The following is a 27,910-nucleotide window of genomic DNA, read 5'->3' as shown; positions in this document are numbered from 1 at the left end:
GACCGTGGCAGGGTAGGGGTCATGGGAGGGGGCGGCAGGATGGAGAGGGCCAGGTGAGCATGCAAGCAGGACAACAGGAAGGGCCATCCAAAATGTTTTTGCGAAGAGGACAAACGCAAGCTCAATTTCTCATTTCCAGGCCACATCGTTCATTCTTGAAGGCTATGCTGCCAGGTCACAGAGCCAAGCGTGACTGACCAAGACGGCCCAGCTCAGGCCCCAGGCCGGAGACAACGAAATAGGGCACAGCAAACAATTTAGATGACCACGACCCACAGCACTCCTGTGCAACTCAGCGAAAACCAAAGGTGGGAAAGACAAGTATACAGTCTTTCGAGTGCCTTTGCTTTAACAACGACTTCACCGTATATATGTTTATATATACTTGCCGCTACAATTTTCTAAAAACAAAACCAACATGAAAATCGATTAGGCAACAGAAAAGAAAGAGCAACAGAGGTTGGGAGAGACAGCACAGCAAGTTAAACATTGCAAAAAATGATGACTTATGGCAGCTAAAAACAGCCAACAATGGACCAAGGGTATTCACGCTCAGCTGAGTCGGGAGTGCGGGGGACAGGGCCACCGAGGGAAATGGTGTGTGCTGCTTCCCAGGGAATTCGGCATGGGGGGGAGGGGCGTGTAGAGGAACCAGCGGCTACACTCAGAGAGTTATGTCACCAGAGGTTAAGGACACCCAGTCTCTCCTGTCTTTGTGCTGTGGCCTGAGGGTCGTAGATGCCCAATAGAGATGTGATGAAGGACTGAATAGATGCGAAGGTGGCCTTGAGCATCCCCTCCTCACTGAGGCCCAGCACAGAAAGGCTGAGGTCCCCCAAGGTGGTTTTCTACTGGGCCAGGGCCTTGAACTCGCATTGCTCCCGGCTCAGGAAGGTTTGGTCTCAGGCTCCCTGTGACCAGGGGAAAGGTCACGTACTGAAAAACAGTACGAGGATGCTGACTGCTAGGGTTTTCGAGTCTGACTGAATGCCAGGGAAAGCCTGTATTATACAGAAACCCCAAAGTCAAATGCTAACTAAAAAATTTCGCGTGGGCTTTTATAGACCTGTGGCTTTCCTGACTGATGGAAGGTGAAGGCGGACGTGTCTGAGACACTGCTGGGCAGGGCTGACCCAGAGGGAAGGCACAGTGGGCTCAGCCCCAGCACGCGGCGAGGCAGCCAGGAAGCCGCGCGTCCTGTCGGCGGTGCACCAGCGCGGGGAGTCGGGCATTAGAGAGCTGGGCTGTCTGCTTGGTGAACAAACCCTGGCCACATCCTGGTGCCCAGAAGCTAAGCATGGACCCTACCACCTACACACCACGTGAAGCACGGAGCGCTCCAGGGAGACCTGCTCAAATTGTCACTTATGATATTTTCACTTCCATTATAGACCACTCTGACTTACATAAGGGTCTGCTTCCAGACTGTTCACGTAAGTGTACTTTGATGGAGGCCGTAAGCGCTTTATGCGGTGAGATGATTAAGCGGGCAGATGTCTGGTCATAAACTCAGGAGAGAGCCCCTGGCAGCCCAGGGAGGGTCCTATGTTCTCCCGTTAGCATCAGATTAGTTTATACCCAAGCGTAATTCACACACGATAAATGGCAATTTTATACCTGACTTGTGGAATATTTCACGTAACGTAGAATTTATATAAGTCTGGGCTTATGGAGGTTGGCAGATCTATGTACCTAAGTCTAGTAAAATACCATTTCAGTACCTGGTCTTGGCATGAATTTGAGGGTCATGAGGCTTAACTCACACCCTCATGGACATGGTAATGTCTTACAGTTCATTTCGCTTATTATTACAAGGAAAATCTATATTTAAAATAATACCATTGTATCTCCCTAACACTTTGGGAGTTTGAACAAGTATTTTCACAAATATGCCTATCATTTTATCATTGCAACGTACCTATGAAGCAGGGAGGGCAGACATCACTCATCTCAGTGGTCCACGAGGGAACTGAGGCCCAGGTCCAGGCTAGCGCTGCCCTGCTACTCTACACTCCACAGTCAGCCTGGCCCCCAGAGTGGCGGCATAGATCTCATCATTCTTATTCGGCACAGGCTGTCTGGGCGCCAGGATGGACCATATGAGCCCGCAGGTGTCAGACAGGCAGAGCGTGGCAACCCCTGCCCGGCCAGGCATGGGGGGAGGAGGGCCAGGTTGGCACCGGGCAGCAGGAAGCCAGCACAGCACGGCAGCCCACCCCATGCTCCACCTGTCCCTGCGAAGGGCTCCACACAACCTGGGCACCCACGGAAGCCTGCTGATGAACTGGGGACAGACCAAGTGGGTAGGGCCAGTTCTGCCCGCATCAGGCCCTCCCGGTCTGGGCATGGGCCAGATCTGAGAGGGGCCAGTGGGAGGCGGTGCTCCCCTTTCTGCAGCCTCTGTATTTTGAGGAAGGTTCTCAGGATGCTTCCTAAAGGTTGGGTGGGGTGTTCACTCCACCTACCACTGCTCCTCAACAAAGGATTCAACTGGGTGCAACAAAGGAGCGCTGACACCCTCTCCTAATATACACGAGGCCCTCCTTCCCCTGGCCCAGGGCAGCCTTCAATCTACATCCCTATTTGGGGAGCTAGGAGAGGCATGCTCCCCAGCGTCACCAGTAGGGCTCAGCAGACACAGCGTACAGGTGAGGACACCCGCAGCGGTGGCCGTGTGCTCAGGGCACGGCTGTGGGGTTTCCCTCCTGTGCCTTCACAGACCCACAGTGGGTACCAGGGCACACGTTATGAACTCTGCTTTCCAGCTCAAAAAACTGAGGCACGAAGCAGCCAGGGGCCCTGCCAAGGTCACCCAGCTACCGAGTGATAATGTTCACATACCCACACAATTAACTCCTAGCCCTTAACATTTCAATAAGGTCTTCTTTAAAAATAAGGTTTTCCTTCCAAAATGGCAATTCTACATTTACTTCCCCACTCTCATTCAGGGGAAGGGGATGGGGGGGCCGGGGGAGGGAGGGAAGAGGGCAAAATGTTCTTAGCCTTTTGCAGTAAATGTGTGCTTGAATTTCTAAAGTGTACAGAGATCCGTGGGGAGGGTTTCTGGTCTCCTCTGTGTTAGACTTAACGAGGTTATAGGACACAAAATTTGCTACTTACATTCACTTCAGTTATAGCAATATCAACGACGCTACCAACAACAATTAAGGCATCAAAAGTGTTCCATGCATCAGTGAAATAGTGCTGTTAGAGCAAGCATTCAGAAGCCACAGAAGAGAGGAAGCACAACAGGAAAAAAAGAAGAAAAGGACAGTGTTATAAAAGGGGAACATTCTAGCATCAAGCCACCTGGCTACTTGAAAAATCACCCTAAAACAAACATGTTATAGGTACATCACTTCGGGTACTGCTTCTGACACAGCAAATAAAAACAGTTAGAGACGCCTATCTTGCCCTGCCTACCGCTGACTCAGCTTAACGCTGCAGAACAGTCAGTCCTCCAAAAGGTGATGTGTGTCTAAAGGCCTGGGGATCAAGCTCTACGCTACAAGGCCTCTTCTCTGCAGCTCTCGTTAGAAAACTCCTGCTTTTCGATCAAGTACGACTGGGCTCTGTGACTTGTCCAGGTGATGCAGTGCAGGGCCGGGCGGGTGTGCAGACAGAGACAGGATGGGAGGTGGCCCCGGGCGGGCACATACTCACGTCAGCTTCGCTGAGCGCCACGTCTACAATGCTGCCGATTACGATGAGGGAGTCAAACGTGTTCCAGGCATCACTAAAGTACCCCTGGACAGAGCGGGCGGGGGCAGATGTTTATGAGCACGTAGGAAGGAGAAGCCACGCTGACCACGTGGGGTCACACCCGGGCCCCGCAGCAACCACGGCAACCAGGGGGGGTGGGAGGGCCAAAGGGAAGCGACCATACCGTCCACCGGTGCAGAGGGACACGGGGCGGGGCACCTGCATGTGTGAGAGAGGCCACGGGCGCATGGACCCACACACACACACCACACACACACACCACACACACAGACGCACACACACCACACACAGACACACACACCACACAGACACACACACCACACACACAGACACACCACACACACAGACACACACACCACACACAGACACACACACCACACACACACACCACACACCACACACAAACACACACACACACACACACCACACGATGCAGATCGTGGCCCTGGGCAGCACTGAACCGAGCCAAGTACCTGCAGGACAGAGCAAGGCACTTGGTGGCCCTGCCCTGGCACCCAAGGTCACAACTCCAACCCCTCGCTAGCTGAGGGAGGAGAAGGCCCTCCTACTCCTCGCATGGGGTCCCCAGTCACCTCCTTCTCTTCTTCCACATCAAGACCACTGTGACTGGCGTTTCACACCTTCTCACTGCTGTGCCCTTGAAACAAACCAGTATCCCTGCCCCTCCTCGACAGTCCAAGTACTGCAAAGGGTGTGCCCCGCGGCAGGATGTCCTCACAGAGCTCTCGGTCTAAAGGGACATGAAGGCTTACAGGGAGACAGGCCAGCGACGCACGCCGTCTAAGGCAGAGGTGTGGCCTGTAGGGCTGCGGGATCAGTGCACAGGTCTCACGGGGAAGGAGCGCTCAGGGACGGTGATGATGCTCGAGTGCTCCCACTGGCCCCCAGAGCAGCCCCTATCTCCTCATAGGCTCCTTTTTCCTCTCCAGCTCTGGCTTCCCTCCCCTCCCTCTGCATCCTCCAGGCTGAGCGGACTTCTTTCCATCCCTCAAACCACCACCAGGTTCTTGCCCAACTCCTGAGGCCTCTGTGATCCCGGCCTCCCCACCCCAACTCTACCTGCCCACGTCCACTTGACACTCAGCTCAAATGCCAATGCCCTGATGGCATGTTTTCAGATCCTCCTGACTTATACCTCCCATCCTGGGGACTCCGAATGTCTCTCAGGTCTTGACCACTGAATCTGGGGCCTCTGCCCGCAGGTCTACCCCATGGAAGACCCTCTGAGGATGAGGACTGCGCTGACTGCTCTGTCCCCTCCTCCACTAATCCCACCACCCAGCCCGGAGCCGTGAGCCCACATAGTGCTTGACACGTGGCAAGGCCTCCTCCTTCCACCAACTTGCACCCTCCTGGTCATTCAGCTCTGCCCTATTCTTGTTATTTCAGGTCCTTGTCTCTTGTTGAAGGTACAACATCCCTACGACCGTGACTTACAAATCTGTACATACATGGCATGCATTTTGCATCCTCTTCTGGGCTCAGCACAGTAGGTGCTAAATTGCTGCCTGCTGTCTCCTGATACCCCCCAGGAAGCCCTCAGTCGGAGGGGGTGGTGGGGAGGACAGTGCACGGAGGCTTCTGGTTGCAAGGTCAACGACTGTCTGCAAATCAACTGCATCTTTTCAACAAGCCAGGATGCGTTGTGGAAATAAAAATTCAGGTCTGAATCATATAAAAAGGGGCCCAGTGTGCTTACAACGGGGTACACTTAGTGCTGGATCAAGAACACCAGAACAGAAGGTGCTTTGAAGTGTCAGATCCCATGAATTGATCAAGTGCAGGCCCAGAGGAAGCCACTGCAGAGCCCCAGCCTTTTACGACACTATGGAGAATGTGGACACGCTGGCTGTTCCAACAGCCGGAGGAGGGATGTTTGTTCTAATCACTGTTCATCACCCCAGGTGCATTTATGGGGGACCTGTAACGCTGACTTAGGGTTTGAGATTTTAAAAAAATTTCATCTTAAATAATGTAAGATTTTCCCAACCAACTGCCACGACTTCTGAGCCTGCCCCCGCCCCCCCCACCCCCCACCATCTCCTCTCTCCTCCTCTCCCACAATCCCAGCACCTCTCATAGTTACTTACCCTCACGGACTGACTGCCACCCTCCCAGACCCCTCTGTTGGCCCTCTAACAAGTAAACAAAAGCTCGCCTGCACCAGCTCTGATGATCTGTGATAAATGTCTAATGGGAGCGTCTGCTTAACAAAGACAACGTCTCACTCCTTACAGCTTCTCTTCTCAAGATGTGGGACTCTTGGCTGGCAAAACAGGAGAGGCAGGCCACGGTGAGGACACGACTGGTGCCCCTCAGGAAGCCGGCTGTGCTGGTCAGAGAGGAGACCCAGAGCCTGCACCAGGACGTAAAGGCACATTCTGCTTCCCTCCCCGAGGACAACGCCAAACCAAAGTCAGCTGGACCACGTGGTGCGCTGAGTGCCGCCGTCGTACCCGGGTTGTGAGAACACAGCATTGGCTCTTAAATTATCTGCATCACTGCGAGTGGTAGCACACAGTGGGCTGACTGGCGGCCTGGCCACAGAGCGCGCTCTGAGGTGCAGAGCCTGTCCTCTTCCTCATGGATTGAACAGCAACTCAGAACTGCAGAGACAATGGTGAGCCTTTCCCTCTCCTCTAGAGAGGAACTGATGCCTTAGAAACGCGTGGTCAGCAGTAACAACTGGGGCTCTAGGGCACAGAGAGCAGTGAAGACCCACTGTCCCTCCTGTCCTGTCCCACACCACGGGCCCTGCCCCCCTCTTGCTACAGTCCATCCTTTACCAGAGGCCATGCCCACCACCATTCAGGGCACTGCATGCCCCTCTTGCCTACTTGAGACTTCATTCCTGAATAGCTTCTCTGTCTCTGTGTGTCTCTGTGTCTCTGTCTCTCCAGAACGATCAGTATTCACCTGTAGATCAGTCCTACCGGCCTGCAAGCTATTCTCCAACCGGCCCATCCTGGCCCCCTGCGGTGTATAAAGTCACTTCAAATCAACACGATAGGGGCTTGATGTTTGGGGTCCTGGAACTCTTTGGTAATCTCCTCAACACCCTCTCTGGAGGGTCCACTGCACTCACAGAGTTGTGCCCAAATTCTAGAGGGTTCCTGGACTGACACCCTCATCTAGGCGACAGGAGGCTTGAGTGGCTGCAGGTGGCTGGAATCACAGGCTCTGGCCAGATGGCTTGCTAGGGGTCCCAGGGAGGCAGAAAATGCCAGCCCCCCCGCCTTCTTCCCACATCCTGTTTCCCTGTTTAGTAGCCTCCTAGGTAATAAAGTCACTGTCAAGTGAGTATGACTCAGCCCCACCCCTTTCCCATCAAAGCCACCGCAGCCGCTGGGTAACCAGAAGGTTACGGCTTCTAGCACGGCGCCCACCTGCATGCTCTCTCCTCTTGGCCAGTCACAAGAGGGTCTCCTACAACCGAATGTGGAGGCCAGGGCCCCTCAGGTGGAGCCAGCAGTCCCCACCAGTCTGGCCACAGTTGGCCCGTATTACTTTTGGAACAGCCTCGCCCATTTGAAAGGATCAAGCAAGTCAGCCACACGCAATAACATTTATTACTCGGAAACACTTCTGACTCCGGGAATTTAAAATCATAACCCAGACTAACGTGGGCTTAGGGCCAGGAAGCTCCCTGGTTTCTAAGAACTCTATCTTGATTGTCCATTAACATAATCTCCGGCTAGACTATAGGCTCCTGGAAGGAGAGCTGGACCCCCAGCCAGGATAGAGCATGGGCTTGGCACATGGTGGGCAGCGAGGTCTATGCAATGCAAACAAGAGAAGCAGCCCAAGTCTGGGATCCTTTCGCTGCCTGGCCTCTTGGGGTTTACTGAGGCAGCCGGATCACTTACCAGTTTCTGCCAGGGACTGTCTGGGAAGCATCTGACCCAAGGGATGACCCACAGTGCCAACTCTGGGTGGAAACTGTAACTGACAGCCTTCTAACCAGCATAAGCCTTTCCAAAGGTCAAGTGGAGGCTTAAAGAAAAATACGTTCACTTTTGGCCACTCTGCTCTGCCCACGTCTCCTGTGATAGAAAAGCCAGTAGGGCCTGATGACAAGAGGCTGCACCCACAGGTTCATCCATCCATTCCTTTCTTCCTTCCACCACTTCCCATGGAGTAACCAGCATGTAGCAGGCATCGCGTGAGACAAACACCACCCAACCTTGAGCAGCTGCTCATCAGCTAACGGAGAGGGAGACACGGAGGGTACTGATGTTGACAGTGCACAGTGAGCATCTACCAGGAGCACGTGGGAAGGGGAGCGCCGGCCCTGGCTGGGCTGGGGGACACTGTGACGGAGGAGCCCACATTCCAGACAGGCCTTAAAAGGTAACAAGGTGGAAAAAGAGCTTCCAGACACAGAAGCACGGGCCACGGAAAGGTCCCGCATGGTCACAGTGGGGATGGGGTGCAGAGGAGGAACGGCTGGGAGCGCGCGGCCGGAAATGAGGCAGAGATGTAAGTGCGCTAGTGTTTGGTGCAGAACTTTGAATATTCGACTATGAAATTACCTTTTCTTTTCATACAACAGGTGGCACGGCCAGCTTTCAGTTTACAAAGGGAGTGTGTGGAAGATGAAGGGGGGCGCAGAGGCCAGAGGCAGGAGATGGTTCAGCGGTCAAGGAATGCAAGAGGAAGGAGGGCCGCGGAGGCTGGGGTGAGACGAGCTGGCCACCGAGGCCCAGGGCGTGCACGCGTCTCACCAGGGGAGAAGGGGACCAGGAGGGAGCTCCGGGATACCCCGGCCTTGAAAGGACAGGCTGAGCCCATGAAGGAGTCTGACATCAAGTTCTAGTTAAGGAGAGTTAATATTTCCCCTCAAGCGTTATTTGGCATTAAAATAAATCACTGAGATACATTTATGATATATGTGTATATATATATATATATGTGATCACTGAAGAACTGAAAAGATAGTGTCACGGTTCCTTCCCAGGAGGTACAGAATGTGCTCCAGGAAAATTGCTGGGGCTGATAGAGCAGCCTTATTCCTGCCAGGGACCCTGGGGAGGGAGTGCTGTCCTGGGAGGCATATGGGTGACCCAGTGTCCACGACACATCCGCTCTGCACAGAAGCACGAGGACAGCACGAAAGCACTTTCTTCTTTCCCCAAACCCAGTAACTCTCAACGTTTTCCAAGCTCAAGTGGCTAGGCAGGTAAATTCGACATTTTCAAGGCACAGTTGACGCCTGAACCATGTGGCTTTGAACTGTGCGTGTCCACATACACACGGATGCTTTTCAAGAGTAAATACCACGGCCCTACGTGGTCTGTGGTTGGATGAATCAGTGGGTGCAGAGGAACCTCGGAGAGGGAGCGGCGGCTCTAAGCAACACTCAGATTAGCCCGCGTGTTGGTCAAGGGTCAAGGGTAGAACCAAGACCAAAGCGCTTCGAGGTCTGAGCCCTGGGAACAAAGCGCGGCTCCCTGAGGAAAAGCCCACACGGAGGCGGGTCACGGACTTGAGCAGGCGCTGGACAAAGCACCAGATGGGCGGCTTCCGGAAGCGCAAAGAAGGAACCTCAGGCAAATCAGAAGTGCTCCTTACACCTACAGGAGCCAGGACTTTGGACAAAGCCCTTCCTCTTCAACCTCCCTCCTTGCAGCAAGAGAATTCACTTGAGAAGTCCAGCGGCTGCCCCTTGGGAGCACTGGAGGGGAAGGACTTGGTTCTTATCTACATCATGGCCCACCTTTCAAAACCCTAGGGCGGCTCCGCCGCTCCAAGTGCACGAGCTCGATGCCCCATGGGTGGGTCTTCCCTGGGGAGCCGACACAACCCACTGCGCAGCCTGTTTGCTCGGTCCTCATTCCCTGTCTCCTTGGCGTCTCACCACCTTCCATGCTTGCCTAACCCACACTCAAAACAACTTTTCTCCTGGAGTGATCCCACCTCCCCACCAGGGAAGCTCCCAGCTCGGACCACATCCCTCTGAAAGTGCTCTCACTCAGGAGGCCCCCTTTACCAGTCAGGCCCTTGAGTATAAAAGGAGTCAGGTTCCTCCACGCGTTTGAACCCTGCCTCCTATGATGCCTTCTCACCTCCCAGGAAGGATTGTAACATCACCCTCTGCATTTCTATTACAAAACAGCTGCAACCCTGTCTCTCCTGACAGATGCTGACAGATTCTCCCGGAACATGCGCCCCTCACTGTGGAGAACACAGCCCCAGAGGACCCTGCGACAGAGCTCCCCAGGAGAGACACAGACCTTCTTAGATGAAGTTTATGGGCCAGGTTCCCAGCCCTCTGTCCCTCTGGCCATCTCCTCACAGAGAGGCTTCCTTCTGCCACCTTTGCAACATGCCTCCTCAGCCCCACTGCCCCTCTGACGGGTAGGAGGGCCTCACTGACTTCTTTGTGGATGACTACTCGCCTGGCCTTGCTTTGCTAACACCAGAGAGGAGATAGGAGAGTCAGGAAGCGTTTTAAGAAGAGCTTTGCTTCTTGGTGAAATGACTCTCTCCGGCTCCTCCAGACACACCGTCACAACACCAAATCCATCTGCTTCGCAAATGCAGTGACGGTGCCCCTCAAGCGTAGAGGCGCTGCTATTGCTGTTTTAAACTTTCTCTCACTTGTAATCTGAGGTTGTCTCCTGCTGTGAAAATACCTTGTGGAGGAAAACTACGAAGCGGCACAATTTCTAGCGGAAATCGCTCATTTAAAAACTCTGATGGATCAGTACTGACTATAAGTTAGCTACTCATTTCCCCTCGGCCTCACCAGCCTGTTCACACACCACTGAACTCTCCTCTCAGGTTTGGTAACAGTGGTTCACCGGACACAGCCGCTGACAGTGCACACGCAGACACACACGGACTCACACACATGCCGGGGGAAATGTGCCTTCTCAGAGCTTAATCACCAGGCAGGGCAAGACATGGCGAGGGGATCTAGGAAATGTTGCATAGATACGTGCCATGTCGCCTTGATCAAGTGCTTTTGGAGTTCTTACTCTGCAACCTTTCCATCAGTCCAGACAAATGTTGATCAAGGACGGAAAGGGGAAAGGGAAGCAAACCAAAAATCTCAAAGGATATTCAGAAGAGTTTGGTGGGGGCAGGGAAGAAGGTGCATGTGTGGAGATATGGACAAGTCACAGTAATTAGCATCTGGCCATGCAAAAATGCCAGGTTTGACCCCACTGCAATCACCCCGATCGATCACTTACAAGCGTCCTTTCTTTTTTGTCCACAAAGAGCTGATAAAGATTGCATAGGAATTAATTCAAATTAAAGATAGGAACAGTTCTAAATTAGAATTCCACTTACGGATGGAGTATGTGAACCCATCATTTCATAATCCGAGTCTTACTTAAATTAGTGTTGTCAGATACCTTACACCCTGATGAACAGACACTGGGGTCACTGAACTCATTCTCTAACTCTGGTGGGTGGAGCCTTTGCTAGAAAAGAAACTGAGGGTCAAATGTGTCACAGCTCGGCCAGGATCTGCTCCTCTGTCTAGGGTTTTAGGACGAGGAAACATCACCACTTGATGATGGGGATGGTGGTCGTCCTCGTAACAGTCCTGACACGTCTACAGCGTGGGGCTACGTGCCGAGCGCTCTTGTAAGCGTGACACACAGAGTGATTCTTACTCCTCCAAACTGCCCTAGGAAGTAGGACTACTAGAGCCCTCATTCCATGGGTGAGGAAATGGAGGCACAGAGCAGTGAAGTATCGACAGCTTGCTTGGGGATTTGAGTCCAGTCTGGTCCCAGAATGGTGCGTGCTCTTCGACACTATACTATCTGTCTCTTACGCTACAGACGTTGACAACTGTGGACCGGACTCAGTCTGTCCTAAAGGAGACATAACACGCAGAGCAGTCCAACACAGTTTAAAATGCTCGTGTCTTGTTTTGTCTTAAAGTCAAGTGAAATTTTCCTAAATTAAACAAACGAAAGATGGTATGGCTGTGAGAGGTCTGCAGCTGGTAGAATTTTCCATAAAAGGTGAAAAAGATGCTGTGGACCAAGAACAAAGAAAACCAAAGTCTTTATGCTGGCAATGTAGCAGTAAAATCAGGGCCGAATTACTCCTGATGGGTTATGCGAAAACAATGTCTCCAATGCTCAAGTAAGGAGGCGAGTTTCCTTGAGACAGTCTGACACACGCTCTTCTAGAAACAGAAAATCAGGTTTCAAAACAATCTCCATTCTGCAAATTCCTAATTCTCTCTTCTTCTTTTTCTCAGAATTGTTTTTGCGAGGTCTTGTTTTCGCAGATTTATTTTCTCATGTGTACACAGATGCCCTCATCAGATTTTAACGTTCTCGGGTGATAACCTAGTTAACGGCCAGAACAATTCAGCATAATCCAAGAACACGAGACTAACGGGAAGTGGGTGACTCTTTGGAGTGATTCAGCTACAGCCTTTGACAGTGGGTTCAGCAACTCACCTTAGGTTTAAATGCAATGACTTTCAAAACCATCTCGACGGTGAACACCCCGGTGAACACCATGTTCAGGATGTCCATGGCGTCATTAAACATCTTGGACTGCTCGTAGTGCTGTGGATGGAAGCAGAGGCACGGTTCTCGGGGGTCCACTCCAGACTCGCAAAAGGAGGCTCCCCAGCCCACCACCCCCTGCAGGCGTCCGTCCGCCTGCCACACGGGCAGTGAGGCAACCTCCCCGGTCCAGCCCCCTCTCCCAGTGATTCCACTGACCCTGCGAGGGCACATGGTTGGCCCCCCACAAAGCGCAGGGGGCCCTGACAAGATGAGGGTGACCAAACGATGAAGGGGAAAGACATCCACTTCCTCTGCTCGGAACAAAGGGAATCCACCCTTTCTCCCAGCAGGGTTTCTACTCAGGGCCTTGACCCAGGCAGAATGCAGAACACACCCACAGGTCTATGGACAAAAGTAGGACTCGGTTAGGATACATTATACGCCATTTAGGCCTACATTCAATCAAAGGCACTGTTATCATCTTGCCTTCGTGCTTTTCCCTACATCAGCAGAGGGTCCTCATTCATAAGGAATTCGTAAATTTAAGGAAAGGGCCAGAAAACGTACCCTTGGCTGTCTTTACACTCATCTCCCAGACAGCACCGGGAGTTGGTTTGGTTTGCTCAAGTTCTTAGAGCCAGTGGGAAACTGAATCTAGACCTTGGCCACTCTTGTCCTAGTGCAACATCCACTAGACAGCGCAAGGGCTGGAAACGCTCACTGTCAATACCGCTCTGTAATCCAATGTGGCCAGTTGAAGTGAGCTGCCTTCCTCGCCCCCAGTGAGCCAAGAGTCGCTGTCAGGCAGGTCAAACTCAGTACTCCACGGACCAGAAGACTCCCCACTGCCACGCTGAGAGTGACTTGAGGACAGGAATGACACTCTGGGGCAGGCCCAGAGCAAAGTGCCGGACACAAATTACCCAGCATAAACTTCGTTTCCCACTTTACCAATCGACAAAGCCAGGCTCGGGGGATTTAAATAACTTGCCCCGGGTCACCCGGCTGCTAAGGAGTCAAGTCAGGATTGAAGACCCCGCCTGTTCATTTCCACACAGACAGAGCTTTAGTCCACAACCACTCCCTGGCCACAGAAGCCCACAGTAAAGGTTCACAGGCCTGCAAGCCACGCTAGGGCTCCCGAGGAATGGCGCTTATGGTCACGCTGTACAGTCTCTCACGCAGAAGAGTGACTGTAAACTCCTGCCGTGGCAACTGTTAGCCAGAATGCGAGTCTGGCCAAACTACAGCCCAGACTCGTCAGATAATCAAACCCTTCCTCCTGTGAGGGGCGGCATTCCACCCTCAGGCTTTGGGGCACGGGGCTGCACCGAAGGCCCGGACGGGATCCACGCGGCTGTCTCCATTTTTACCTGCATGGCCAAGCAGAGTGTGTTGAGCATGATGAGGACAAACATCATGTACTCGAAAGGCGAGGAGTTCACCACGTACCAGAACTTGTACTGGTAGGGGTTTTTGGGGATGTATCTTCGCAAGGGACGTGCTTTCAAGGCGTATTCAACACACTGACGCTGCAATGGCAGAAAAGAGCAACGGGGATCCTGAGCACGTCTATGGAAGAAGGACGCAGTTCTCGTCTGCCCTGAAAAGCTGGCGCACGCCTACCGGGAGGGAGCGAGAACGAGGGGGAACAGCCAGCGCAACCCGCACAGGTACCACTCAGCATCACTGACAAAGGGCCCCCAGCTCCATCACCTCATGTGGTCCTCACAGCAGCCTTTGAGGGTAAGCAGAGCACCCAGTTTGCTTCCATTTCGCTTATTAAAAGACTGAGGTCCGGCGATGCATTAAGCAGAGGTGCAAAGCCTTGACCCATGTCTTATCCCTGCCCTTTCTTGATGCTGGTGGAGTACAACTGTAGTTCTCCTGCCCAGGGAAGGAAGCCAAGTAACGAGAGGCAAGGAAATTCTCAAGAACCAGAGGGGCTGGGCTGACTCCCTGAGATTGGAGGTCCCATGGCTGCTCCAGGATGGACCCATACAAGACGCCCACCAGAAGCCAGAACGAGCATGGTAAGCCTAAGTGTCTAATGGTGAGTGAGCTGTGTGTCTGTCTGAGAGCTGTAGAGGCTCAGGAGCTTGTCGTGTTCATCTTAGAACCCCCAGGACATGGTCCGTGATGATGGCTGGAGCACTGCCCTGCCCACTGATGCTGGGGCCGAGACCGGTCCACCCTTTGCAGCAAGCCCAGAGAGCCTCCAGCCCCGAAAGCCTTTTCAGCATCATACCCTACTTGCTCCTAGGCCCAGACCAACCACAGGCTCTCTCTGTCCAGGACCTGGCCCCGCTGTGACTTCACATGCTGACTCTTGGCACCCCTGACTGGAGCCTATCCTGGACCTCGTGGTGACCTAGTTTCAGCTCTGGTTCCGCCTGGGTCTCGCCCTGACACTCTTCTTCCTTGGCGGGGGTCGGGAGGGGTGAAGAGCTGGGCCAGGCCTCCCTCAGACCGTCACTGATAAAATCTGCAGGGACGCCCTGACAACTCACAGCAATGTCTTCCTATAGACCAAGCTGTCCTCGTGTTTCCCCCAGTGGAGATGCTGCAGCCCGAGACAGACGGCCTCACCATGCACGGCGACTTCCCGCCAGGAAGCCCAGGCTGGCAGTGATTCTTGCTCTCTATGTAATCATCAAACAGAGATGGCTACTGATAGAGGGCCTGGGGGAAACTCCCAGAACAGAATCTCGAGCTCACAGACTATTTTTACAGCTGAAAAAGACCTTTAAAAGTGACTCCTTAATGCCCTCAATTTAGGGAGACAGCCCAGACAGGAGGTGGAGGTGCACCCACCGTCACAGAGCAGGTGCAGACAGAACAGGACCAGACAGGTCTCCTGGCCCCCTCGCATCATCACACGATCAAAGCCAAAGGCCCCTGAGCCTAACAGACTGGTTAAAACAAGGTGCTAGATCAAGAGAGTGATGCCAGTGTAACCTTAGTCCCAAGTTTAAAGTTAGCGACTTTCCCGGTGGTGTGATAGGGTACTTCCTCCTAAGTCAATGGTTCTCAACCAGGGCACATTTGACAATGTCTGGAGATATTTCTGGAGCGGGAATGAGGGTGGGGGGCAGAAGGTGCTACTGGAATCTAGTGGGGAGAGGCCAGGGAGGCTTCTCAACCATGCACCGCAAGCGTAACGAAGAATTATCCAGCCTCAAATGTCAATGGTCCCGAGGTTGAGGAGATAAAAGGCTATCCCTTGGGAGGGGCTGTGCGAGCGTCACTGGGTGCTTCCTGGCCCCAGGCCACACCATCCTACGTGACTCTGAGCTGTCACTGGTGGGTCATGACCACAGAAGGTGGCCTAGGTATCCTGACTTCTCACTCACGTGTCTGCGGGTAAATCTCAAAATTACAGCCTAATCTGCATCTGGGAAACTAACGCTCCCCACTGATGACTCACAGTGGCTGAGAGTGTGCTGAGCAGGGCCCAAGCCCCAGGGAGAGAGAGCAGGCGGGCACCCTTCTCTACACGCGGGAAGCTGTCAAAAGAGAAATCGGTCCTCTTTGGCTCAAGGGACAGAAGCCCGAACAGTGCGTGACTCTAACCTGATTTTTGTCCAGCTCACAGTTCTTATACTCTTTCTCCCCCTGCTCCTGAAATGTGACGATGACGAAGCCCACAAAGATGTTCATCATGAAGAACGCTACGATGATGATGTAGATGATGAAGAAGATGGAGATCTCCACGCGGTAGTTGTAGATGGGGCCGACGTTCTCTCCGTTCGAGTCGATGGCCTTGTACAGCAACCTGGAGAGCAGAGGATCCAGTGAGCACCAGCGCCGCTCAGCCAGCAGCCCAGCCCCGCTAGCTTCTGACCACCTCTGCGGGCACGGACGGTCGGACCCCTCGCTGGGAGCCCACCCCAAGGCCCCGGGACACGTGGAGGTCCCTCAGGAAGCCTCTGGGGCATTAGGCCGATCAGCCCGGCACCTGGCGGAGGGAACACCTGGGATATATTTGTTGACTGATTGCTCTGAAGACTGGAAAAGATTCTACAAATATCCAGTAATGCTCCTTTCTAGTCACAGACAGAAGACAGGAAGGACGTCACATGGAAGACACTGGCGGAACTGAAAGCTGTAAACGCAAGACAACGAGCGAGCGGCCAGGGCATTTCCAAAGAACTACGAGAGGTTCCCCAAACTGAAACAAGCACTAAAATGAAATGTGCCAGGCAGAACTCTGAGCAGAAAGAGGGGCAATTACTGCAACGGCCTCCAATTCAATGTACGCTCGTTCTGATGCAAATTCAGCCCTTCCAGGCACCCACCCGAGGCGTGCACTGTGCTAGGTGTTTTCACATCCATCTGGAAAGGTGGACATACGGTCGTCCCTGTCTTACGGAAGCTCAGAGAGGGATCTAAGTGCCAAGGTCACAGTCCTGGGGACAGAGCAGGAGTTGAGCCCACCTCGCCTGAGCCCCGAGCCCCAAGTCTGTTCATTTCCCTGCCATCCCTGGTGGCAGCTGCCACCCAGGTTTACTAAAGCACAGGGTTTAAACCCTGAGACCACAGCTAGTGCCTCTGTGGAGTGCAGGCTCTCACTCTATGCTCCTCTTCTCGCAGGACCGATCCACCAATGAACAAGCCCCACCCCACTGTCCTTCTTCTTCGCAGACACCCCACACATCCAGAGAGTCCTGCCAGCCTGTCCACCCTCCTCTGGGCATGAGAACTTGACATTGAGAACTCTATCAACATATATATGTTCTGGTGGCAGGAGCTGGGGGGCCATCAGAGAGCAGAGCACAACAAAGGGACAAGAGCTCTCCTTTTGTATTCTACCTTCTTCCTTCTTTCCACTTTTCTCACCTCGCCCATCAAAATCCTAGCCATCCCTCAGGACCCTGTGCTGCATGTCTCTGACACACCAGGACCCTCCTGCTTGGCCTGGCTGACGACACTGACTAAACGTGGGCTTTGAGAGGGGAAACCGCATCTAGACAGCTCTGTTTCTTCCACAGGGCGTAGTATAGCATGTTGCACGGAGCTGGTATCAGGAGCCCACTTTATGAACGAGCCAGCGAGCGCGGCAGTGAGAGACGCGGCGTGATGGCACGTACTAGTACGTTACTAGGAGTGAATGAACACATGAATGAACGGTCTGGGACACTCTCAAGGGCCTCTTCAGGAACAGTGTCGTGGCAGCTTTACTGATGAGGTGACACAGGAGCTGGCCTGAAAAATGGCTCTGGGGACTCCCCATCCACATCCAGCAATGCCCCCCAGGAGCCCGCTGAGAGATACCCCCCTTCCGAGACCCCAGCTTCCCAAATCCGAGAGTCCTGGCTGCCCACAGGGGTTAATCCTTTGCCTCATCAGACAGAGGAGCCCTGTGGGCCAGGAAGCGAGTGATAAGTGGTCCAAAGTTAAAAAGTCATAGAAAAGGCCTACAAAACTGGAGAAGAGCAGCAGGACCCGCTCTCCAGGAGACACGGCTCAGCCCAGAGTGCCCGCGAAGCAGCAGGAGCGTCCCCGGGAGACACGCGATCTTGGTACTCACGCGGGCCAGCCCTCGAACGTGGAGACCGTGAACAGAGCCATCATAGCTGAGAGGACGTTGTCAAAGTTGAAGTCGCTGTTTTGCCAGATCCTCTCACGGACCACAGGGTTATCGACATCCCCGTCCTTGTAGAGGATGAAGAGCCCCCTAGAGAGGAGAGGAAGTGGGCGGTCACCCTGGCAGGATGTGGAATCTGTCACGCTGCCCGATCCCTCCCCGGCCAGGCCACCGTCCTGAGCGTGGCACAGCCTGTGCTTCTCCGTATCATGCCCTGCGTTTAGCCTACTCAACGGTTCGAATAACCGTGCAGCAACGACTAAATGAGTATCCTCCAGAGTGACCAGGCAGACACCCAGCCTGATCACAAACGAAAACTACCGAACAAGAACCATCCCTCATACGATGGCCTCAAAGTGTGCAATGAAGAACCGAAAGTTTTGGGCATGCAGAATTCCACAGGCTCTGGGAAACAAGCCCAGGCATCCTCTAATCTACATTTTAGTTTTAATCAAATTCCTTCTCTACATTTTAGTTTTAATCAAATTCCTTCTCTACATTTTAGTTTTAATCAAATTCCTTCTCTACATTTTAGTTTTAATCAAACTCCTTCTCTCATACTAACAATATTCCCAGTTTTCTTTCCAAAACAATTCTATAATCGCTGGTACACAGTATTTCTCCTAGAATGCCTCTGTTTCACAGACGAGAAGGCCAACTTAGCGAGGGAAGGGAAAGCGTCGTCACGCGGCTGCTGTGCTGTCAACTCCATGGGCGCCCCCCCACCCCAGAGCATGAACGGGGCCCCTGAGGTGCACTGCCACAGTCACATGGCCTTTGGTGCTCTCTGACTGCACCTTCTGCTGAAAAGAAACCCTCAATGAACACAGTGCAAGCAGGCCAGCCTTGCCTGGTGACATCTCAAAAGGACAGGGACGTCTATGCTTCTAAGGTCTCAGAACTTCAGGCAATGGCCTCCGTGTCTACCTTCACAGTCTTTTGGATGCATTGGGATAAGAGGAATGAGGATATGCCACCTGCTCTCTCCTCTGCCCACTACTGTGCACGAACATATGGCCAAGATGTGGATGATGGGAGCAAGGAGAAAGAAGCATCCTGGGACCTGTCAGAAGAGGGTGGCCAGATCCTGAACTCCAGGAAGTTAAGCTTCAAGTTCTGGTTTGAGGAAATAATTGGATACGTGGCTGTAGGGGGAGCTTTTGGGGAGCATTTCATAATTGTTATTTTAGGTTTTAGTGCCCACTCTCTCCCCCAGTCTACTGATTCTATACCAAACATCAGAAGTCATCTGTCCATGCCTTAAGGGTGATGAAAAGCTTTGGAACTAGACAGAAGTGGTGCTCCCTCCACAATGTGATTGTATGAAATGTCACTGAACTGTACAGTTTGAAACGGTTGATTTTACGTTATGTGAATTTCACCTCAAAACAAAACCCTTCCACGTCTCCAGCCATGGGCTGAGCTCTCAGGCCTCTTGTCCTCCACAACAAAAACTTCTGAAATGCTAGCACGGGCGGACTCTTGAAGCTTTTTATCTGTTCTTCCAAACTCCCCACTCCCACGTTCAGGACACTCACCTGCATTCTTCGGGGTTACTTTTGGCTTCATCTGTGCATCGATAAAACTTTCCCTGGATACAAAACAGACAGACAGTCAAATGTGGGCTCCGCCTGAAGACGACGGGCTGGGCTCCATGCTTGAAGGCCCTTCCCTGTACCTTGAAGAGCTGCACCCCGATGCAAGCAAACATGAACTGGAGGAGGGTGGTGACGATCATGATGTTGCCAATTGTCCGGATGGCCACAAAGACGCACTGGACCACGTGCTAGGGAGAGGGGGTGGGGAGGGGACAGGGGCGTGTTAGTTCCCTGTGTCATTTCAGCCACGGGGTGAACTAATACCAGCCAAGATCTTCTATGATTATATGCAATTTTATATTATTTTCCTACGTGACAGTCCCTTACGCTTCGTTTTTCAGGTGGTTATCTATGGAGTTACCCCCAGTGCATTATGGCCCCCTGGGAGGAACGCCCTGTAAGCAGGTTCCTCCTTGGCTTCCTCCAAAGCAGTGAGCTCAGTCAGAAGAAATGCCATGGGGTACAGCACTGCCTGGCACACAGGGTCCTGTACCCCATAAGACGACTTAGGAAAATGTAAACCCTCTGGCCTTTTGTACAAACCGCACAAGAATAGATTTAAAGACTAAAAGAAACCCAGAGGAACACTATTAATAATGAAAAAAGCAATGAAGTGTGAACAGTCATCAAATAAAGAAAAACATCTTAACTGAACAAAAAATTTAAAAAATAATAACGTTTTTTCATGGAAAGCCCTTTTATTTTAAATGTAGCAGTGTGTACATGTCAATCCCAAACTCCCAATCTATCCCTCCCGCTACCCTTCCCCCCCTGGTAACCATAAGATCATTCTCTAAGTCTGTGACGAAAATAATAACTTGAAAAACACTACCAGCACTTAGCAGAGGCAGCTTCATTGGTTCGAAATGTTCTTTTCAAAGGCAAAGCTCACTGGAAAATCCATCAGGCCTCAACCCAGTCCCGGCCCAGAAAAATCAGTGATGACAGCTAACCCCAACTGAAGCCAGCCCCGCCTGGACAGGAATCCAAACCTTAAGTCCTTTTGCTCTGTTGATTGCCCTGAGCGGTCTCAGAACCCTTAAGACTCTCAGGATCTTCACGACTGAGATGGCACTGGATCTAAGGGAAAGAGCAGAGGAAAGCAAGCAAGCAGAGTGTATCACGGTGGTAAAACGCTGTGAGATGATTTCACTTTAGTACAACTATGGTGGGGCCACGTGGAGCAGAGCTAATCTCTCCCCATGAACCACACACAAGGGTGGGTCTCCTCCTCCCGGCCCACGCTCCATGGCCCCCCGCACTCTCAGAGACCCTGACGGGCACACAACTAATGCAGCAGAGACACAATTTAGGAGTTTGCTTTATTCTTTCCCCCTGATGCAAATGCTAGGCAGTACTTGGCTGAGTTGCGTTGGTTTGGTGGGTTTGCTAAGTTTGGAGCCTGCTGCAGCGCCCTGGTGCTGGGCTTCTCTGGCCTTCAAGGAGTCCGCTGTTGGGTAGGAGAGATGGGCAACCGCAAGCCAGCATGCAGGTGTGACAACAGAGAGAAGGCAGCCAGGGGAACACACCTTGGGGAGTCTGGGAAGGCCCCATAGAGGTGATATCAGGTGAGTCCCGAGTGGGTATGGGGTTAGCATATGGGGGGGGGGCGGCAGCTGGAGGGCGCAGGCACAGCTGCGAGCTTACAGGCGTTGCAAAGATACTCGTGAGAACGCCTTTCCGAGTTGTGACTACGTGGCTCCCTCTCCCTGGGTACTGCTGGGAGGTGAGGAAGAGGATTTTAACACAGGGCAGTTTCAGGCAGGGGTCCTCCCCCTTCTGAAGGGGATAGAGCCTCTCATTTCCCTTTAGTTCGGAGGCCATGTGCACACATGTGCTCTCATACGAGGGGCACTGATGGTCAGCACCTGAGTAGAGGTGCTTCAAAGTCAGCAGGAAAGCAAGGCCACCCCTGGACGCTCCCACTGGAGCCTCTGTCCCAAACCCCCAGGTACGGCAGGCAGGCAGTGTACAGCTGGGGCTGTTCCCCACCAGAAATCCCTCAATGCCATGGAAAGGTCCTGGGGCTCTGACTTGCAGCTTTGACCCCTTCTAGCTAAAAATTTTAGATGCCAGGCTTCCCTGGTGGCGCAGTGGTTGAGAGTCTGCCTGCCGATGCAGGGGACACGGGTTCGTGCCCTGGTCCGGGAGGATCCCACATGCCGCGGAGCGGCTGGGCCCGTGAGCCATGGCCGCTGAGCCTGCGTGTCCAGAGCCTGTGCTCCGCAACGGGAGAGGCCACAACAGTGAGAGGCCCGCGTACCGCAAAAACAAAAACAAAACCAAAACCAAACAAAATTTTAGATGCCAAAAGAAAAGAGTCATAGCAGCTGATTTATCCTGGAGAGTAAGGGACGCCTTCAATATCCAAGCTGGAAAGGCCTGAGAGGTCACCTCGTCCAACCCCTCCTGTATAGATGGGGAACTGAGATCCTGGGAGAGGAGCCCCCACCGGCCCCGGGCCCTGGACCAGCCCCTGGAGAACCCAGACTGGAGTCCAGCTGCCCTCCCTCCTAGTCTAGACTTCTTTCATCCTCTTTTGAAAAAAGTATCACAGAGAATAATGAGCACAACCCAGCAGAGGGCATAAAAAGAGAAACAGAAACACAAGAAAGGATGAGCTGTCCCAATGCTTTCTGGCATGGGCACAAATTAAGCTTTCCCAGATAACCCAACGCCACAATTAAAACGATGCCTAGGCTTTACGGATTATGTTAAAATTCCTCACATAGACCTTCCTGCCCAACAGTCCTGTACACACACGTTCACACACGCCCCAGAATACTTACTGGATCCCAAATGACACCAGAGACACCCCAACGACCAGCATATCCAGTAAGTTGAAGTAGTTCCTGCAGAAAGCCCCTTTGTGGAGGAAAGCTCCGAAAGTCGTCATCTATAAGCAGAATCATGAGGGATTTAGAGTTTTGTTTTTCTTTTCTCTCTGCAAAGGAAAAGAAACCTGGGCTCTTTACAAAAGCTTGAGCAACGTGTGACTTTACGAACGAGTGTGCATTAGGAAGCCAGAAATGTAAACCAACAGGGCAGAGCAACTGAATGCTTTGTTCAGAAATGGAAAAGGGGCAGCTGATTTCCTATACATTTTAAAAGAGGAGAGCAATTATTTCACTGGACATTATCACAGTGAAAACACATTTCAATTATGAATACATCGTTGGCACGTCCAAAGGCTCTGTCTCAGCAGAGAGTCCACTTGACCAGGTTTGTCAGGATGTAATCACTGCCCAGACAACCTGGCTTCCCCACAAAACGCCAGTTCCGGCCCTTCTGAGACCCCAGCAGAGCCCACATTGCTCCAACCCAGACTTCCCAAGTGGGGCTAGAAGTGCCCGAGCCCCGGGCTCACACGCTCCATTGATATAGAAACGTGCATTGTTTTCCCAGGCCCCGTATTGCTCCTAACGGCCCTTACTGATACACCCATTTTAAAGGCTCCTCCAAGCCCAGCTACTCTAGCGTGTGCCAGGTGTGGCTCAGACGCCATCACCTGCTAAGTCACGGCCCCGAGTACCCGGAGCCCACACCGCAGGTTCCCCACTGAGCTTCCTGAATAAGGAGCTTAGTGAGGAAGTGCTCCAGAATAAAAACTGCAAAATAAATACATGGAGTTACTGCCTCTTTAGAAAAACAGATGGGAGAGGTTTCAGATGAGTACAGGAGAGGAGAGGCAGAGCTGGGAGCTAATTATACTGGCCCATGTTGAACTGCCAATAATTAACCCTCTTTAACCTACAAAAAAAAAGGCCACTTCAGATGGTTTAACCCCGTATCCAAACAGCCTTCCAAATCCTCCCCAGGCCACCAGGAACCACTCTTTCGACGTCAGCTGCTTCTCAGAGATTCTGCATTTTCTGAATCCTTGTTTTAGCTCATTTTCCACTCTATGAGATACTTTCAAAATGAGAATTGATTTGGAAGATTTAAGTCACTGAGGCAAATCTATTAAAATTGAAAAGCAATAATTGTGGGGTTTTTTCTTTTAAATAAACCTGTTATCTCTTTGCCCTGAAGCCCAAGAGGAACTAAATGTACTGAACAACTTAAAAATGTGGCAAGTAAAACCTCAATTAACCAGGCTAACAGGCTAAAGATAACATTTTCCTGTTCAGTTTGAGGAGAAGCAGAGGCCAGGTGAGCGTACGTGCACCCCACGCCCTGGGCCTTCTGCTCCGATGCCCATCACCGTGGAGACGGAGGCAGACTCTGCTCACTGACCCAGGCAGCATCTCACTTGGGACAACCGTCAACCAAATTTACTGGCCTAAAGGCAGGAAAATGAACTCAAATGTCTAGAAGATTTTTAACAAGGGTTTAAACAGAGGTTGGTTGGTTGGTTTTGTGCTAGTATTTTCATTAACCAGAAAAAAAAAAAAAAAAAAAGGAGAGAGAGAACATAACTAAATACCCTATTGCCTGGAATGTTAACTGAGGTTTCATTGTACAGAAGATTTTGTAAAGAGCCCAAGTTCCACGGTACATTTAAAATACATATTTTTTTCTTTTTTTTGGTCCTGAGATGCACACACAAAATCCCCAACATGGTTTAAAGAAACTGTGGTTCCAAGCCCTCATTTCCCAGCTTTTCTCTCCACTAGGAGATGACTGCCCTGACAGTTGTCCCAGGCCACGTTGTCCCAGCACTGCGAGGACGCATGCCCCTCAGCAAGTCTGGCGTTCTGGGCTCTCCGCTGTGGGTCTCCAGACCTCTGAGTACATAGGAACGAGCTCTCCCCAGGGTGGCTTCACAACCAGTGCACAAACCACATGCAGCAATGGCGACTGGCAACTCATGCATGGGCAGTACATTCCGGGCCCCCTGTCCAGAGGGTGCTCTTTCCGTTTGTGTAAATGTAAGCCCATCCATTAAAACAGATATATCTTAACACAAAGAGACCCACATTATCTTGCAAATCCTGTTGCAAGAAAATAGTGTGTTACTCTTTTAGGGAGCACTGAAAACATAATGCAGTCAAAGAAATGAGAAGAGAGACATTCCCTTCGCAGGAGAAATGCTTTTCCTCCGACTTTGATGTCAAGAAGGGTGGAAGAGAGTTCACACATAGTATTGTATCTGTTATCAGTTGACACGTTTCAGAGGACATTAAAAAAGGAGCAAAATATAATTCCCAATCACTATTAGGAAGCCAAAGGAGCTCCTACATGCATTCAAAGGTTAAAAAGAAACAGCAAAAACAAGTTGAATGGTTACAGGAAAAAAATCCTTTGGTTAAAAAAAAAAAGAAAAGCGGAGCTTGATCACAGAGGACAAAAACTGAAAAGAGCCAAAAGCACGTCACGCGTCTTGGCCGTGTGTCACACACAGGAGCAGGCCCCTGAAACACACTCCTGTGGCACCTGTTACCTTCAAAACGATCTCAAATGCAAAAGTACCAGTGAAGACATAATCTGCATAACCTAGCATCTGGAAGGTAAACAGAGAATTGCCACCGTTATTGCTACCGCTGCTTTAGAGTATGCGAGGATCAATGAAAAAGCCATTACCTTCAACAGGATTTCAACAGTAAAGATGGCTGTGAAAGCATAGTCAAAGTAACCCAGTATCTGCAAGGCACAACACGTGGAGATGAGAAAAAGGCATCTGGACAAACCCCAGCAGCTACACGCCCACAAGCGGTCAGAGACCCGCTCTCCCGGGATATGCCTGCCACCCTGGAGGAAAGTGCAGACATGCTCAAAGGGCCCCACCTTGGTCCAACCAAGAACTCTGGGGATACTTACCTCCTGTAAGCACTCCGGGTGACCGTCCCCCGCCCCCCGGCCCAGCCTCGTGTTCTGGGCAGACAGAGGCTCACTTATGAAAGCACTATGCTGGTAAGTAACTTGTGGCACCAGATAAATTAGCCTCACACACATTTTAGATTTTTAACTGCCTTTTTGGTAGAATGAAATATGCTGTCATTCAGCTGAACTTTGGATTGGAGGGAAAATGGAAACAAAGGTATTAGTGGCACCAAATGGGGCCACGTGTCCCCTCCAATTCCAGCCCATTCAATCAGGGAGCAAACGTCCTGCCCCCACCGATGTGCCGGGCTGGAGAAACCTGCAAGGAAGAGCTTCACTTATCATCTTCCTCCTGCCGGCTGCTCTGCGTCTAACGCTGCTCTCTCTCTCAAGGCAGGTGTTTTCCTTGCTGGGTCCATTCAAAGAACGGACTAACTTGGCCTCTGAATGATGGTCCAGGCCACTTTATCAGCATTCCTGAGAATACCGTCTCCTTTCCAAGCAGTGGAGTCCTGCTAACCCCTTCAGGGGTCCCTGCTTCTCCTCAGAGCCATGGGGGCCGAAGGGCAGGCAGGTGGGCAGCAGTGGGGCTGTCTAAGGCTGCCCACAGAGACTCCTCAGCCACGAACACAGCAGCCGAGACTCTGCCACTGGGAGAGGCCGTCTGGGCTGCTTACCTGCAATGACAACTGGGCTCTGTGGTTCGGGGGAACTGAAGAGAGTGGCCCTGGAAGATAACCCGTGAAGCCTACCCAGGCCAACTCCATTCATTTCACAGAGGTGGATGCTGAAAACGGGCAGCTGCTCAGGCCACGCGGCCAGTCTCTGCATCGCTGAGCGGGAAGCCAGGCCTCCGATGTGTCAGTCCAGAGCCGCGGGCCCTGCTGTGTCCGTGTGGGACCCACCCCAGGGTTACACTAAGGCGAGGACCTCTGTTTCAAAGGCAGCCCTCCTCGCTGAAGTTCTCTCTCTTCAGACGGTATTATTCATTTCCCAAACTGTTTCCATTTGGGGATTTATAAATTTTACTGGAACCCTTCTGTGTATCTGTGTTTCCGGCCAGGCAGTGAAAGGTCTTTCCCAGTACACTACCAAGGCTGCCCACAGGGAACCCTGCCCCTCCTCCTCAGCCCCTCCGAGGTCGCAGCAGGGCTGTGCCTGCTGAAAGCACGTGGGTAGCCAAGAATGACACAGCTGCCGACGAGCCAACAACTCAGCCTGGTACCCGGGGTCAGAGCCCTTGGAGGCAGGGTGTTCTTTCCTCACTCTGCCTCCTTTCTCTTTTTCACTAATGAATCAGCTAAGGTTTTTTTTTAAAAAAGCACGGCATGATATTAGTTATATGACATATCTAAAGTAGTGAAGCTCGCAGAGAGAAAGCAGAATGGCGGTTGTCAGGGGCTGCGGGAGGTAGACATGCGTAAAGTTCCTGTCCTACAAGGTGAGTGAGTTCCAGAGATCTGCCATCCAACATGGTGCCCAGGGTTAAGGATACTGTCTTGTATCCTTAAAATTTTGTCAAGGAAAATCTCATGTTAAGTGTCCTGACTACAGTCAAATAAAAACACTGTGGTATTTTAAAAGCAAGACACACATACATATGTACATCTATTAAAAACGAACAATAACATTCTTGCGAAAAGTTGCAGGGAAATGAACCCATGGGGAAGTAATTACAATAAAAACTTAGAACGTGAGGCCCGCATGTAAATTAACTCTTTGTCAATCTGTGTTCTAGGACTAGCTTCTGACCTAGTCCATCACATAATGGTATTTTTTTCCCAAACAGCTTTTCCCCCTTGTGTCTCATCTTTAGGATGGAACCAGTGACACTGAGGGCCTTGTTGCATCTGAGTGTTTAGACAGCCTCGAGAATCTTAACAAAAGCCCTAACCTCTGAGTACAGATTGGGACAGGCTCAGGGCCTTCATCTTTACATCACCCACGCATGCTTTGAGGGGAAGATCCCTTAATCTTTGTATCAGGGTGCTCGAGTTTCAGCAATCTGATAGATTGGGTTTGCCAGGCTTCAAACCAAGAGCACTGGAAATGAAAAGACAGCACAGGGCTTGGTTGTCACAACTGAAATCGTGGGACACTGATCTGGTGATTCGTCTAAATCCACAAATCTCTAAAAATCTCTTGTACCGAAAGAGGTACCAACCAGGCAAGGCAGTGACCCCTGACGGCCTCGCACACTTGCGGGCCTCCTTCCCCGGGCAGCTTTCTGGGCGATCATCTGAAACTACGCTATGGTATTGAGGCCGGGCAGTCAACAGGCTACCGTCCTCTGAAGCTGTCTTGCCTCTGGACTGTTCTCAGTGCTGACAGCTGACCTGCTGAGACTGAATTTCTCAGGCAGGAAGTGATTTAGGTACCAGTCTCTGCCCAACATCGATGCTGGGGAAGGGAGCCAGCCCTAAATTACGAAACTGATTACAAATACAAGACTAAACCCGCTGCTTGTTTTCTTTGTAAAGCCACCTCCTGCCCCAAACTAACCAAAACTTAGTTCTTCTCCACTGAACCCTTCAGGTCCACATCTGTCGTCTCCCTAACTTGTGTTTCTTGTCGGTAACAGAACCAAGTAGCTTTGCGCGTTTAAGTCTTCCTGCCAACCCTACATAAGAGCTCCCGGGCATGTGACACACCTGCTTTCAATCTTACTTTCTCTCCTGCTGGATGCTGCCACCAGGCGGGAATCTCAAAACAGGTGTGCATGTGAATTGGACCAG

The 27,910-nt window shown here is 51.8% G+C and overlaps 1 protein-coding gene across 1 annotated transcript in view; it reads right to left on the bottom strand.

Moving 5' to 3' along the window:
• The window catches only part of CACNA1D (calcium voltage-gated channel subunit alpha1 D), a gene marked incomplete at its 5' end in the record, with an annotated part of 318,918 nt that overhangs the window by 45,747 nt on the left and 245,261 nt on the right, over positions 1-27,910 (bottom strand). Inside the window, 10 exons of the mRNA XM_079934343.1 lie at positions 3,664-3,747; positions 12,174-12,284; positions 13,601-13,759; positions 15,801-16,002; positions 17,758-17,904; positions 19,353-19,405; positions 19,493-19,600; positions 20,405-20,492; positions 22,202-22,308; positions 24,936-24,995. Coding sequence (XP_079790469.1) covers positions 3,664-3,747; positions 12,174-12,284; positions 13,601-13,759; positions 15,801-16,002; positions 17,758-17,904; positions 19,353-19,405; positions 19,493-19,600; positions 20,405-20,492; positions 22,202-22,308; positions 24,936-24,995 — 1,119 coding nt within the window. The remainder of the gene's footprint in view (positions 1-3,663; positions 3,748-12,173; positions 12,285-13,600; positions 13,760-15,800; positions 16,003-17,757; positions 17,905-19,352; positions 19,406-19,492; positions 19,601-20,404; positions 20,493-22,201; positions 22,309-24,935; positions 24,996-27,910) is intronic.

The sequence above is a fragment of the Stenella coeruleoalba genome, assembly GCF_951394435.1.
Source record: "Stenella coeruleoalba genome assembly, chromosome: 10".
NCBI lineage: Eukaryota > Metazoa > Chordata > Mammalia > Artiodactyla > Delphinidae > Stenella > Stenella coeruleoalba.
Note: the sequence above shows the minus strand (reverse complement) of the source record. Positions and strands in the feature narration are given on the sequence as shown.